The 14,852-nt window shown below is 29.4% G+C and overlaps 3 protein-coding genes across 5 annotated transcripts; 1 reads left to right on the forward strand and 2 right to left on the reverse strand.

Annotated features, from left to right (window-relative positions):
• Window positions 1–165: 165 nt before the first annotated feature.
• On the forward strand, window positions 166–3,865 carry Spg7 (SPG7 matrix AAA peptidase subunit, paraplegin). The gene is made up of 9 exons (XM_011645606.3): window positions 166–440; window positions 898–1,182; window positions 1,256–1,487; window positions 1,570–1,884; window positions 1,999–2,167; window positions 2,236–2,588; window positions 2,673–3,169; window positions 3,238–3,363; window positions 3,444–3,865. Exons 1-9 carry the CDS (start codon window positions 267–269, stop codon window positions 3,606–3,608), a joined length of 2,316 nt encoding a protein of 771 aa, XP_011643908.2. The 5' UTR covers window positions 166–266; the 3' UTR covers window positions 3,609–3,865.
• A 46-nt stretch (window positions 3,866–3,911) lies between these two features.
• Window positions 3,912–10,261, reverse strand: Nbr (exonuclease mut-7 homolog). Of its 2 annotated transcripts, XM_011645609.3 has the most exons (14): window positions 10,151–10,261; window positions 9,806–10,021; window positions 9,580–9,720; window positions 9,040–9,230; window positions 8,717–8,955; window positions 8,453–8,634; window positions 8,181–8,369; window positions 7,917–8,114; window positions 7,678–7,827; window positions 7,211–7,489; window positions 6,944–7,092; window positions 5,872–6,603; window positions 5,598–5,788; window positions 3,912–5,138 (listed from the first exon to the last, which is right to left on the reverse strand). In XM_011645609.3, exons 1-14 carry the CDS (start codon window positions 10,212–10,214, stop codon window positions 4,781–4,783), a joined length of 3,279 nt encoding a protein of 1,092 aa, XP_011643911.2. In that variant the 5' UTR covers window positions 10,215–10,261; the 3' UTR covers window positions 3,912–4,780. The 2 variants fall into 2 exon arrangements, with proteins under 2 accessions (XP_011643911.2, XP_011643912.2); XM_011645610.3 differs by lacking the exons at window positions 9,806–10,021; window positions 10,151–10,261 and having other exon boundaries at window positions 9,544–9,720.
• Window positions 10,262–10,851: 590 nt separating this feature from the next.
• Window positions 10,852–14,521, reverse strand: LOC105431433 (sulfotransferase 1E1). Of its 2 annotated transcripts, XM_011645611.3 has the most exons (6): window positions 13,904–14,521; window positions 13,618–13,840; window positions 12,301–12,596; window positions 12,107–12,233; window positions 11,776–11,870; window positions 10,852–11,361 (listed from the first exon to the last, which is right to left on the reverse strand). In XM_011645611.3, exons 2-6 carry the CDS (start codon window positions 13,823–13,825, stop codon window positions 11,050–11,052), a joined length of 1,038 nt encoding a protein of 345 aa, XP_011643913.2. In that variant the 5' UTR covers window positions 13,826–13,840; window positions 13,904–14,521; the 3' UTR covers window positions 10,852–11,049. The 2 variants fall into 2 exon arrangements, with proteins under 2 accessions (XP_011643913.2, XP_088938908.1); XM_089082782.1 differs by having other exon boundaries at window positions 13,618–14,521.
• Window positions 14,522–14,852: the final 331 nt, after the last annotated feature.

Genomic DNA, 14,852 nt, shown 5'->3' on the forward strand with positions numbered 1-14,852 from the left:
AATTTTATTATTTCGCTTTCCTTGTCCATTTTCTGTAAACTGATTTGTTTGATGATTTATTATTTATGTCAAATATAATACCTTTAAATAATGTTTTTAATTAAGATAATTATGTTATGAAGTCAGTAGGATGATTAGTTTCAGGTTTTTTAATTGGCAAATTAGATTATGATGAGACCGGCTGGTTTTGTTCAAAGAACAAACCTGCATACGAAATATGAATGATGAAAGACAAGATTCGAGTCTCCTAAGTTGAATTTTGAAAGATGCAGAATCTAATCAAATGTCCAAGGCGACATTATATGTTGCCAAGTCGAATATTCAATTTTTCACCGAAAAATATTTATCTTTCAAAGAAAAAACTTTTCGTCGACGTTAAACATTTGAGTTATTCGCACAATAATGGAGCTTATAGGTTATTTCTTCCTATATCTTATCATGTAAGTACCAACATGTTTTATGATCTTTTATTCCTATTTCTATTTACATTTATTTAACTGATTTAACTGATTTATTTAACTAATTTTCCTTTCCTATTAACTCATATACAATTTCCATACGTAACATATATATATATTTATTTCATAAGATAGAAATATCATTAATGAGAATATTTCAGTCCTCTATAATCAGATTTATTATTTATTAGATTTTGCAGTGTCTGCTACAAATTTTATTAATAAAATGCTAATAGAAATATAACAGGATTTAGTAGAATATAATTGAAAATTTACTAAATTAACTATTATGTCATAGTCATTTAAATATTTCATTGATTTCAAAATAACAATCTTTTAAATAATTGAAATCTGTTCCAATATGCAATATCAATATGTAATATTCTGTTTAAATTTGCTCACATATTGTTAACATTTTGCTTACTAGATTTGTTTTTAGGCTTATAAGAAGATACATAAAGAACTTCATGCTATACAATCAGCATTATTACTCAGTGGCAAATTTAATTTTCTTCCGAGAGTCAATAACATCAGATATTTCAATACTACCTGTAGTAATTCCAATGAACAATCAGCGAAAGACTCAGGGTCTGAAGATCCAAATAAAAAGCCTGACAAAAATGAACAAATGTTCTCAATTCTCACTAAAATTCTCTTCATGTCGTTTATTCTACTATTTATTGCATTAGCCATATTGAGACATCAATTGGATACAAATCCAGAAGTGAGTTTATTACGGTTGTAGAATCATTGAAAAAAATAAGATATTACTGTTAAAACATAATGTTCTTGAATAGTATGCAGTTGTTATCTCTTGGAATGAATTTGTACATGAATTCTTAAGCAAAGGAGAAGTCGAAGGAATTATTGTGAACCCTGGTATTGACCAAGTTAGTGTTATAGTATACAATGACGCTATTATTAAAGGAAGAAGGACTCCATTCAAGAGATATTTCTTGTCTGTTCCATCTGTCGAAAATTTTGAGGAAAAACTGAGGAAAGTGGAAAACAGTCTTGGCATAAAACCTGGTAGATAAATCACCTATCAAATATTGACAAATAATATGATATCAGATTACAACTATTGAAATATTTGTCTGAAATATTTTAGGCCAAGGAGTACAAGTAGTTTACCAAAGGGGACAGGAAATCATTGTGAACATAATAAGACTTTTGTTTATCGTGTCGATTACGGCTGCTGCTTTTGCTTTCATAAGCAAACGGTTTTCCTTCAAGCCTTTCGAATTTATCTCGCAAATGAAACAGGCAAAGTTCACTTTAATCGAACCATTAATAGGAAAGGGCAAAGGCGTGCATTTTGCCGACGTAGCTGGACTACAAGAAGCCAAGATAGAAGTGATGGAGTTTGTCGATTATCTGAAGAAACCGGAACGTTATAAAGTGCTCGGCGCTAAAATTCCACAAGGCAAGCTTCAACACGTATAGAAAATTATTATTATTTAGTATTAAATAGAAAATTATTAATATTTCTAAGTTTATGCAACAAAAGTTGGATTTAAAAATATGATTCTCTTTTCAGGTGTTTTACTTTTGGGTCCTCCCGGATGTGGTAAAACATTATTGGCCAAAGCTGTAGCGACTGAGGCAAGCGTTCCTTTTTTGTCTATGAACGGTTCCGAATTTATCGAGGTGTTTGGTGGTTTAGGAGCTGCTCGAGTCAGAGATTTATTTAAAGAAGCTAAAAAGAGGTTTATTCTTTTCTTTAAATTATATTTTAATATTTGCATCTATATTTTAATGATTTTTTTCTTCATAGAGCACCAAGTATTATATACATCGATGAAATTGACGCAATCGGCAAAAAACGTTCGGAGGGTTCATTAGGAGTCGGCGATCGTGAATCTGAACGAACATTAAATCAACTTCTAGTAGAAATGGACGGGATGATATCAAAGGAAAACGTTATTATATTGGCCTCAACGAACAGGGCAGATGTATTGGATAAGGCGTTATTGAGACCCGGCAGATTCGATCGACATATCTTGATCGATTTTCCCACGTTAGAGGAGAGACAACAAATCTTCGAGACTCACCTGAAAAAAATATCTTTACAAAACAAACCTTCGAAATATTCGGGATATTTGGCTTATCTTACACCTGGTTTTAGTGGTATTGATTTGTAAAAAGAATAGCATTTTATACGCTTACATTATTATTTTTCAACAATTATTATAAGTGCATTATATGCTTCAGGTGCTGATATAGCAAATGTTTGCAACGAAGCCGCGCTACATGCCGCAAGAGACAAGAAGAAACAAGTAGATAGCAGTGATCTTATATACGCGATCGATAGAACAATCGGTGGTTTGACAAAGCGAAACAATTCGTTAACACCGTCTACGAAGCGTATCGTTGCCTATCACGAAGCTGGTCATGCGTTAGTGGGATGGTTATTGGAACACACTGACGCCCTGCTCAAAGTAACAATAGTGCCGCGAACCAATTTGAAACTAGGATTCACGCAACACACCCAATCCGATCAGAAGCTTTACAGTAAAGAGCAACTTTTCGAACGCATGTGTATGACGCTAGGTGGTCGAGTCGCGGAATACGTGACGTTTGATAAAATTTCGACGAACGCCGAAAACGATTTGAAGAGCGTGACAAAGATGGCATATCATCAAGTTCAACAATATGGAATGAGCCCAAGTCTAGGTTTACTTTCTTTTGAGGAAGAACAAATCAGCACGGTATGAGATAATATTTTTGCAAGCTTTTTCTATTTCCAAGAGCATCATGTATCTTTTCTCTCTTATAGAAAAATAGGAAGCCATATAGTAAAAAATTAGGCAATTTAATGGACGCCGAAGTAAGGAAAATAATAGGGGAAGCGTATAAGCGAACTCGACAATTGCTTTTGGAAAACAAAGATAAATTAGATACTGTATGTATATTCTTTATACATATTTTAAAATAATAGTTAAACAATATCATATTTGTATCAAATATTTCTATCGAACACAGCTCGCGGAAGCTCTGTTAAAGCAGGAAACATTATTGTACAATGATGTGGAAAAATTAATTGGACCACCACCATATGGAAAGAAGCGACTCGTGGAACCAGCAGAATTTGAAAGTTCTAGTCCAGTTAGAGAATCTCCGTCAGTAAACGCGGAATCGACGGAATAAAGCGAATTGAATATTCCTTGTAGATGTTTATATTGTGTATAAAGAAAGACGAACGTGATAAAATATATCGAATATATTAAAACTTTTTTTTTTGTAAATTTAAGACATTTATGAAGTTCTTTTTTTCCATTATATGTACATATTTTATGTATCATGTTCTGCAATTAAATTTATGTAATAATAACAGAATCATAGAAATGAAGAATTATATTTTTATTTTGTATTTAAATAGAAATAAAGTTTTGCTATAACACATAGTTGGTGGAAAATATAGGAAATATAGATTTAAAAAACTGTTAAGTCTAGAATGTCTCATAGTATCAATATTTCCTTTTCATTGCTCTTTTCGATCAAAAATAGATACACATATTTTTCTATGTAAATATATATATGTATATATGTGAGTAACTAAGATATATTTCATGAAAAATCAGATGTCTTGTACTATAATGTTTGCTTAATATTAGGAGAAACAATCGCAAGGATACAAATGTGCAGTAAAGTAGATACTTGAAGTATATGCACTTTACATGCACTTGATTTGCTCTTATATAAGAAATATATACGATATCAAACATGTAGTCGTGTAACAGAAAAAATTACATCTTAGGATGTTTGCATCCTTAATTTTCAAAAATAATTTCGGAAATCGTCATCTTACCAATTAAAGACCAAAAAAGAAAAAAATATAAATCTAAGTTTTAAACTATTCAGATTACTTAACAATCTATGCTAAAATTACAGCAATAATTAGCAATAATCGTTAAAGTAATTAATGAAGATTTATAGATATTTTATATGATGTAATATGGCAATTAATTTGATTGAAGAAATAAAATTCAGATTAGGATTATTTGTGGTGATATTACATAAAGCTACATAGTATATCCAAAATAACAAGATATAACAATGTAACAATGTAATATTGTACTTTAATAAATGTAAGGAAGAGTGATAACGACATAACGACACGACTATATGTCTATGCCACAAATAATATAGATACAGATATCTTGAACAAGCGTGGCAATATCGCGTACTTATCATTGAAATCGTAGATTGTAGGAACACTTAGCATGCACTCGAAATTTCGAACTAAGGACGATTTTGATTTTCTTTTGTGCTTTGCCAGTCTTTTAAGCACGCACCTTTTATCACATTTAGTATAATACTTATTGTTTAACAATTAAATCTTTGATAACACCGTTAAGAGCTCGCTCCAAATGCGATCCGTCCCAATAAATCTTTCCGCAATGCTCGCAAATATAAAAGACTTGCACATTCTTCAGTACATTTAACGGAACCTTATCGATTTGTATTCGCATTTGATATCTGGTTGTACATGTATCAATATCAACGGTGTCCACAGACAGATGCCATGTGCGATGTTCGCTGTTTGTGAAATAATTATTCGGATTCCGAGCAAGTTCAAAATCATCGGAGTCATCAATATCGGCTTGTAATGTGCGTGTATTGTCGGCTTGATTCGGCAATACTCGATAATTATTCTTTCTTATAATTTTCACGAAACTAGATCAAAGAAATCATTTTTACTATATGGGATTAAAAAAAAAAAGAAAAAAATATATGTATGTATCTATATAAAATATGACAAATAAATTCTGATACGAAGAATTTTAATCTCTTTAACACAAATATGTTTAACTTAAATTTATTTTAAATACTTTAAAGTCTTTTGTCTTAAGCCTTAAATTCTTTCATTTAAATAATTTTAAATTATTTTAAAATGTACTTATGGAAGAAATAAATCTTAAACTAGTGATAGAAGCAAAAAACCATATACTTAAAAGATAATTTCATCAGATATTTGTTGTTGATGTTTGAATAAATAAAATGTTGAATTTAAATCATATTTATCTATTCTAAAAAATATTAGGGAGAATATTTCTTCGTATATACTAGAATATATTTATCACATTGTGTGTATGGATAAATATATATGTAAATTGATTTACAAACACAGCTCACCTTTGTACAAGATCATCCATTAGCTTCTTTGGAACTTTCACAAATTCATCACAATTACATATCTGACATCGGCTGAAAATATCATTCTGTGTCACCATGACACCAAAGTGATGTAAAACTTCACGTAATTGGTTGTCAGGTGTGTCTGCCATTACTCTATAGCAATTCTCCAGTGGTAGATACTGTTTAAACTATGCGTAACAGACATCATTAGGATGAAACTTACTATCTAAAACTTATATTGACAGTCGATATATATAAAAGCGAATCTTACTCTTTCGTAATTTTTGTTACGCGTTAGTAAAATCCTGTTTTCGCGCATTGCTAATCTGGCGGAATCATCTCCCCCTTGATCAAATAATACGTGCACACAATCCACGCCACACATGCGCAACTTGCTGCTCAAGCCACCCAGCATCGAGTCGCACACAACACGCCATATATGAGCAGCAATCGAGTCCCAATTTCGTCGAATAGGTTCCTGTTTATTCTTGTTCTGTTTATCTGGGATATTTCGTTTACCTTTACCGTCTTCCCATCTGCTCTGTTTGTCATATTTATTATAATTATCGCGTTTATTTTGATTACCACATCTATCTTGAGTTTCATATCTGTTATAATTATCATAATTATCGTGTCGTCTCTGGTTATCGTATTTTCTATCGTTGGCTGTGCGATTCATTCTGATATTTTTCTGTCTATTCTGACTGTAATTATCAGGACTGTCGTATCTTCTTTGGTCATATCTGCTATCATTAACTACTCGGAGTATTCCGACCTGTGCAATTCTCTCACGATTATGATTATCATAATCATTATATTTCCTTTGATTATCATGTCTGTCATTGAATCCAGAATGTGCAGATTTATTTTGATTATTCTGCTTGTTGTAATATCCATATTTATTAGGCTTATGTACCGTCCCATATTTCGGCGAAGCTCCCGTGTTCACGCGATAATCTTCATTATCTCTATTAGGCATTGTTGGATTCGAATATGTAGATTTCTGTAAAACGGACGTCTCTAATATACGTAAGGAATATAATTAAAAATCAATATAACATACTTTACAAACAAAATGATTTATTTCTATACACAAAAAAAGCGTATTATGTATTATAGCGTATGTGTATAAGCGTATTATATAAAATTAGTCAATTTCTGATCGTGTAAGAATAAAAAGGAAAGATATACACAATAAATAAATTATATATATGTACACATCTTCTCATAAGTAAAGATATTTTTGAATGTATATATCTTTTCATTTGTTATTGAGCGAAAAAAATATAGAAAATTAAGAGAATGAATTATTCAGAAACAACATATTTTGTTACAATTTATACCTTACGCGCAGTTTTATTCACATTAGTCTCTCTATATGCACGTGGAATATGTTGTATTTCAGCACAGATTTCATCAAATGGTATTTCCATATCTGCAGAATATTCTCCTAATAGACTGTATATTTCCAATAAACAATACGCGTCTAATGCTGTCGTATGTAACAGAAGATAGTGATGAGATTAATGATATAAATAAAATTATATTAAATATGATATTATTAAATAGAAAAGAGGAAGAGTGAGGAGAGAAAGAGGGATAATACTCACCAGCATATATTATTTGACTCTCTCTCAAGGGTCTCAACTCCCAATTTGAAAATTGATCAGATTTATCGAGTCTTTGTCCAAAACATAATTCCACAAGCTTACTTAAGCTCTTGTTAGTAAAATTTGGATCACCTTTATATGGGAAAATAAAGTTATATTCTTCTACCAATTTTCTCCATAAAAGCATCATATCGAGATATCCTTGTCCATGTGTCTTAACAGATGACAGAGCAGGTAAACTATTACGTATTACAGTCATGTCTTGTGCTATTCCAAATCCTGTATAATATATATAATATTATGTAATATTACATTTTTTTTCATGTCACAAAATAGCTGACTAATTGATTATATGTTTCTATGATAAATAGAATGTAAAATTATGAGTAAAATAAAATATATATATATATTGTGTTTAACTTCAATTCATGTACAAACATTATTTTTATATAATTAAAAATGCATACCTATTTTGACAATGTCTTTATTTCCAAATAATACAAGACCAAGTTCAGTCCAGAGCTCAGATAAATCATTGCCAATAGTAGTTACATCCAGAATATAGACGTTATCCTCGGTAGCTATTTGCATAAGTGCTAGTTCAGGTTGTTTAGTACCTGATAAAACATAAACATTTACATTTTTAATTATAATATATTACAAATTGTTTTATACAATTTTTCTACGTTTAAATTTTGATTGTTACCAAAACTAGGTTTCCATTCCAAATCAATTCCAACTATGGTAACATCTCTCAATCCATTATCAAGGAATTCTTCAAACATGCGTCTATTATCTACTAATTTTATTCTTTCTCTTGGTAATTTCAAAATATGATAATTTACATTATCCTCATTCAATTCCCGACTTCTTTCCTTACTCGTGGAAGCGCCTTCATTTACCCCTGTAAACTATAATATTATGGATATTCCTCAAGATGCAAATATAAAAATATAGATAAAAACATTACTTTGCGCATTTTGTTCCTCTACACGCACGATAGACCATGGCCATTCATCTCTAGGTATTTCATATTCTTTTGCCCAATATAAACCTTCTTCTGCATCATTAGCATTAACTAGCATAGAAAGTAATTCTGTTTGTAATTTGGCATCGTTCACTACTGCTTCTCTTACCATCTCTCTCCAACTGGCGATATCTGTATAAAAGAAAGAGATTGAATATATTTTAATTTTCAAGACTGATCTTTCTAAATTATAATATAGGAAAACAGATATTTACTTAAGCTACCATCTACATAGCGTTTGTATATAAGAAATTGTAATGCTCCTTCGTTTCGTTTTGTATTTAAATGGGGACATACATCGGGCGACAAGTTATGTCGCTTTGTCAAACGTGCAACAAGCTTGGTTATCGGGCGAATTTGTGTCAATGACATCTTAACTTCTGGTATATCATTTGTACTGAAAGAATTTAGTTTAATGAAAATATCAATTTGCTAACAATCTGAAATTAAAGTGTGAAAATGAACACATTATTGTCTACCTGATAAATTCTTCCAATATAACTTGCCCATTTCTCCCTGGTGCTATTAAATTATCTAAATATGTTGCCAAGGCTTCTTGAACCTCTGGACAGTCTACTAAGAATTCATCAACTATTTGCAACTTATTCTGTAATATAAGGGGCAATAATAATACTTTCGGATCTATAAAATGATTTTGCAATTTTAACATTGCTGCATACTGTGCAGCTTCCTTATATTCTTTTTCTCGTATCATGTCCTAGAAGAAAAAAAAATATATAGAAAATATATACATATAAATAAAATAAAATAGATTTCTAGCAATCATTTTTAACAACTATACTTTTATTATTTGTAGGAATATTTCTTTATGCTCTACAAATTCATATATTGTTGATATCTTCTTTATTAGTAGCATTTGTTTCATATGTTTCTGTCGCACTAATTTAAATGTCGCTAGCTTCAAATCAGGAACAAGAAATTCCTTGTAGCCTTCTTTTCTATCTTCTATCCAATTTGAAAACTCCTCTATCACTATAATCAATTAAAATTACAAGAAGTCTATGTTTTCAAAGAAATGTATAGAATCATATTTTTCGTTTATATGATACAAGCTCTGAAATATTGTTACAATAATTATTAATATTGAAGAATATATTTTCTTAATTTATAGAAATAAAAACATTGATTTATCAGGATTTAAATTAATTTATGCATATATATTTGCATATATATTTTGTTTTTTGAAATATAAACTTTTTGTCAGTTGGAAAAATATCCTTAATCCCTTTACAATGATTTTTTTCTAAGTGTCCTAAATTTATAAACTATAAAAATTATTATATACATTATATATTGCAAAATAGGTTGTTAAAAGGTAAACCTGCAAATGCGAGCGATTTGCTATTTGTATTGTGGTCAAAATCCGTAGTGTTAACGAGAATCCTCAGTGTGCTGAGATAAGGATTCGGTGCAGTTTCAAAGTAATCTGTCAATGTCCTGCTGACACCGTCGCATTTCTTCCCTGCGGTTGACATAATTTAATGCATACGAACGAAAGTTCGGAAGGACAAACGAAACAAAAGAGAAAAGTTAGATTAAATGCTTACACAGCGCCCACATCCGATGCAGGGTGTCAAGCCATGCTTTCGTAGCCTCGTCTATCGACGAGAAAAACAACAAATCCATATTAACGTTCTGATGGTCCATCACTTGAGAATTCTCGGGAATTTTGAGTGACCGAGTGCCGAGTTTGCGATAACGAAAATAACGAGGGATCGAATATTCGTTTAGGATAGTCGGAAAGTCAACGGTGATAGAAAAAGCTGCGGTGGAGAACAAATATCCACGACGTAAGAAACAATGGAGTAACAAAGAACTGATGCTCATTTGAGGCCACGTCGGAGTACATTGACATGAAAAAACGTTAAAGAAATCATGGGACGGGACTTTACCTATCCGCTCTCGTGTGATCCGTCGTATTCTCTGAAGTTTGCGCCACTTTGTGTTGAAGAGCATGAATATGCGATTATAACAAAGTGCAGACGAGTGGCACCTATTGTCCACGTTGCCAATTGGTCGAATATTAAATCTTTTGATAGGTAATCTACTGGAAAATTCCTAAACTCTGATGTGAATGGATGTGTCCAATAAAATGCATAGCTCTTTTTATATCCATTTCTATAAATGTAAATTTAATCTCTTAATGCCCGATTCCACCAACGCAGATTAATTCAATTTACTTAGAACTATACTAATTCTTAGAACTAGAAAAAGATGAAGAGCAAGTTAAATCGAGATTAAAGTAAATCTCGTAGGTGGAATCGGACATAATTCTTTTTTTAATTTTTCGAATTGGAGAAAAAAAGAAAAACAAGTTAAACCGAGATTAAAGTTAATCTATACTTGTAAAAATGAGTATATATATAAATGACAGCTTTATATAAATTTGTTATAGTTATAATTATAATTATAATTATAATATAACAAAATAGAATATAATAGTAAATTAATAATATTATTTAATATGTATTAAATAATTTTCTACATCATCCATGAGATATCACTCGAATGATGCGTTCAAAAGAATACCAAAAGATAAAAAATAAAATTATTTTTTATACAAAATAGGAACAATATGAAATATTTCTAGAAATTTTTATATTTTTGATTATTTATTTAAAATTATTTTTTATTATAATTTGATTGGAATTAAATATAATATAATATATTTAGTTTTATGACATATACTATTAAATATGAATAATTTGTAACTCAAACTTTAACAATATATATATTTATTGAATGATGAAATCTGTAAGATAAAAACTTTTTTAATTTTTTTGATAATTTCTTAATTATTGTTATTTATGTGATTATTGAAAAATGGGAAATGTAAGTCGGTATCTTTGAGATTTTCTTCAATCCATTTATCTGCTTTAGCATTTAATTCAGGAGTAAAGAAGTTTTTCCAACCGCCACTCCCGCCCTTTCGAACAAAATTTTCTGGTTTTATTATTCCACAGGCTCTAAATTCTGAATAATTTACCATCTCATTATTACGAAAATTTTTTATATCGAGGTAGTCAGAAATTTTGCATATTTCTTCGTCACTATACGTTTTATTCAAGAATTTTGCTACTTTCTTGATTACTTTTGGGAAATCCTAAAAGATATTTAATTTTCTTTATTATATATGTAAAAAGTAAGCATAGGTAATAAATATATTATTTCTAAATTATTAATTAGTTTGTATATTAGTTAAATTTAGTTTAATATTCTAATATTTAAAATATAAATTCTGGAAAGAAGTTCTGTAATCATTATCATATGTAATCCAATATAATTCCAATATCTGAAATAATAAAATATATTGCAAAATATTTTTTTTCATTCTATGAGCTAAAATAATTAAAATAAGACAAAAATAACGGAAAAGAAAAATAAAAAAAAACCATTTCATATAACAAATTACAATTAAAAATTTAAATAAAAAATTGTTTCATATGCGTTAAAAAACATGCTTAAATGAAATGAATACGTGGATAGAAAATAAAATAAAAATGCTTTAAAAACATACATGTTGCATTTCTTCATAAAATATAAATAAAAGATTTGGATGATCTTTTAAGGCATACGCTTCCTTTAAATGACTCCAGTACGGACTGTAAGCAGCTGGAAAAATAAATTAAATAAAAATAAATAGATTTAAAAAAAATTGGTAACAGATACATTTTAAAAATCTTTGTTATGATAAGATTCTATTTTAATCTTTCTTCTAAAAGAGAAGAAATATGAAAACAAAGCATTTTATTGTTGTCCAAAAGAAAAAGAGATATTTAAAATTTCCAGAAAAATACAAAAAGAAGCTGTTTTTTGGATATCTCTTAATAATTGTTAACTTTTCTTACTTAAATCGTTTTGAAAATAATCCCAAAAAGTGGCAAAGTCACCGATATATCCCTGAGTACGAATGGTCTTATTCAAATAAAACCAGGAAACAGCAACGTCCTTTACGTAACGAGCAACATAAATGACCTTCAAAAAAAATATCACAAAATCATGATGACGTTACTAATAAAATAAATTTTTCTTTAATTATTACCTTACAACCAACATCTAAAAGACCTGGGAGCATACTAAGTGGAAAATGAGTTTTAATAAATCTAGGCGATGGCATCGCGTTAACAACTTCATAGCCGGGCTTAGCTAAGTCTTTACAAAACTGCTGTTTCGCTTTGTCGTCTTGGTTTTCAGAAAGAAATTCAAGAGTCACTTCTGCATGATTAAACAAACTGAATTCTAGGAAAGGAAATCTCTCATTGAGCAGCCGACTTTTTGCCAAATCAAAATTCAAATTATTTGACAGTAGCCATACCAATTCCTGCGTCCATGTAGTACCTTTAATTTATATAGGTAAAACTTAATAATATTTACAGAGTAAAAATAACAGCAAATAATTCCTCTTCTCAGAAAGATAACAGAATTATACAAAAAAAAGAACATTTATTTCTGCTTATTAAACGGATTTCAAATAATTTCCGAAGATAGTTTAACGAATGCTGCTTATTCCTCGAAATACGATTTTCAGCCTAATCAAGAATTACCGTATAAAAAAAAGAGTGCACAAATATATAAAAACTTGAACAGGAAAGACAACATAAGAAATATAAACAAATGAGGATAATGGTTTCTTAAAATTGCGAAAAGATTTCTATTTAATTCTTTAGGACATTGCTGGAATAGACAGATGTTATCGTAAAATTATTAGCACAAAGAAATGCAACGATTCGTAACAAATTTGACGGGATTATCGCGTTCTAATGTCAAATTGTATATATATTTTATTATATCGAGAAATCCATCATTAAATCTGAAATGTATAATGTATAATCACTAAATATTTATCAGAATTTTGAAAAGTTCAGGTCGAACTTGAAGAATCTTTCAGGAACATGAGACGAATCGTTTCACGGACCGCGACAGGCAGACATTTTTAACAATAAAATAAATAAAATAAATTATTTTAATCAATCGACGCAATAATCAATCATTTTCCGAGTCAGCACATGATCCTCCGCAATATATTAGCCACGTTCGTCAAAATAGATTGCAATGAAAAGAATGTATTAATATAGATGTAATTAGAAATCATTTAATAAAATAAAAAATAAAATAACTTATATAACAATTTATATAATTTATTAATCAAAATACAAAATGAGGGTGTCAATTAAAGGACGCTTGAAAAATTAGAATGTCGATTAAAAAAATAAATTTAATAAAAAAATCTCTATTTCTTGTATTTTTAGTGTTAATAAAAATAGAATATTACATTAAAAATATTTAGAATACTACACTAAAAATACTTACATAATAGATTATTATCGCTATCTTTTATTTGTCACGAAATGATACGTACCCGATCTCGGATAGCTCATCACCCATGTGTCATCCGATCTAGCTTTGATGTTATAAAATCCGGCGCCTTGTTCAATAAATCTCAATGGAAAAATGTATCTCTTTGGACTCACCATAACCCAGCCAGTACGTTCACCCTTAAATAATTTCAGCATTTCGTTTGTTTTCTCCTCCGACAGAAATTCATACTTCGGAATTTGTTCAGTCATTTTTACTGCCTATTTCTTTTCCAAATAATTATCAATCTATATTTGACGATTAGTTGATTTACGTTGATTTACACTCACGATCAGTAATAAGTGACAAAAAGTCACCAGTAATAAGTGACAGAAAGTTGACCACTACTTTGCGATGCGCGATCAAGTCTACGAATGAGAACTCGTATGAGTCGACACGGAAAGGCTTTCCTTTCCACCAAGCTTTCCAATCTTTCTACCTTCTCATTATTTTTTTATCAACATATTCGTGTGCGTGTTGTGAAGTCAATTCAAGTCAATATGTTTTTAACATGGCCAATTATAAATTTAAAAAATGTTACTTTTTAGTACTTCTACTCAAAATAGTGTATATCAAAATATTATAATATGTCGAACTAAGATAATTGAGAATACTTAATCATTAATACTTAATTATTAATGATTAAATAAATATCAATAATCTTTATTGAATGCTCATTTTATTGATAAAAATATTATCTGAATGCGAATTAAAGAATTCACTAACAGAAATATTCAGATTTGATAAATTTAGGTCAGTCGGTTAACTTTCTCTGTTTATCGTACTTTCTTTTTTCTTCTTGAAATTCTACCCATCATATTTCCAAAATATTAGATCGTGATAATCTAAAATAGTGAAAGTACAGAAGTTCTTAAATATTATATAAATGAAGAAACACATGTAGAAAAATTTGTGCGTATCTATTCAAGTATAAATCGGTTATATTTAAATATAACATACTTATATTTTCAGTGTATGTATCTTCAATATATATATTTTCGATGCATATATTTTTTATTGCATAAAAAGAATTCAAAAAAGATAAAAAAAGCGCCATTTATGTATACATATTGAGCAAACACATTGAATATATAGTACATTTTTCTTTATACATCTAAATCATTTATAAGTATATATATGTATACAGTATAAGTATATTATGTATAATTTTTTTATCTGTGTATAATCTTTTTTATAAAACTCATTTATATAAAAAGAACTTTTTATTTGTATTTTATA

This window comes from Pogonomyrmex barbatus, unplaced genomic scaffold (assembly GCF_055798465.1).
Source record: "Pogonomyrmex barbatus isolate J1 unplaced genomic scaffold, ASM5579846v1 scaffold6, whole genome shotgun sequence".
Taxonomy (NCBI): domain Eukaryota; kingdom Metazoa; phylum Arthropoda; class Insecta; order Hymenoptera; family Formicidae; genus Pogonomyrmex; species Pogonomyrmex barbatus.

Excerpts from the sequence above, each read along its gene's own strand:
- Spg7 (XM_011645606.3), top strand. The coding sequence starts at position 267 with ATGCAGAATCTAATCAAATGTCCAAGGCGACATTATATGTTGCCAAGT. Across the intron at positions 441-897 it reads TTCTTCCTATATCTTATCAT|GCTTATAAGAAGATACATAA; the intron begins GTAAGTACCAAC and ends ATTTGTTTTTAG. Across the intron at positions 1,183-1,255 it reads AATTGGATACAAATCCAGAA|TATGCAGTTGTTATCTCTTG; the intron begins GTGAGTTTATTA and ends GTTCTTGAATAG.
- Nbr (XM_011645609.3), bottom strand. The coding sequence starts at position 10,214 with ATGCTCTTCAACACAAAGTGGCGCAAACTTCAGAGAATACGACGGATC. Across the intron at positions 9,721-9,805 it reads GCATCGGATGTGGGCGCTGT|GGAAGAAATGCGACGGTGTC; the intron begins GTAAGCATTTAA and ends TGTCAACCGCAG. Across the intron at positions 8,370-8,452 it reads CTATGTAGATGGTAGCTTAA|ATATCGCCAGTTGGAGAGAG; the intron begins GTAAATATCTGT and ends TCTTTTATACAG.
- LOC105431433 (XM_011645611.3), bottom strand. The coding sequence starts at position 13,825 with ATGACTGAACAAATTCCGAAGTATGAATTTCTGTCGGAGGAGAAAACA. Across the intron at positions 12,597-13,617 it reads GATGAGCTATCCGAGATCGG|GTACTACATGGACGCAGGAA; the intron begins GTACGTATCATT and ends TATAAATTAAAG. Across the intron at positions 12,234-12,300 it reads TTTTAGATGTTGGTTGTAAG|GTCATTTATGTTGCTCGTTA; the intron begins GTAATAATTAAA and ends TTTTTTTTGAAG.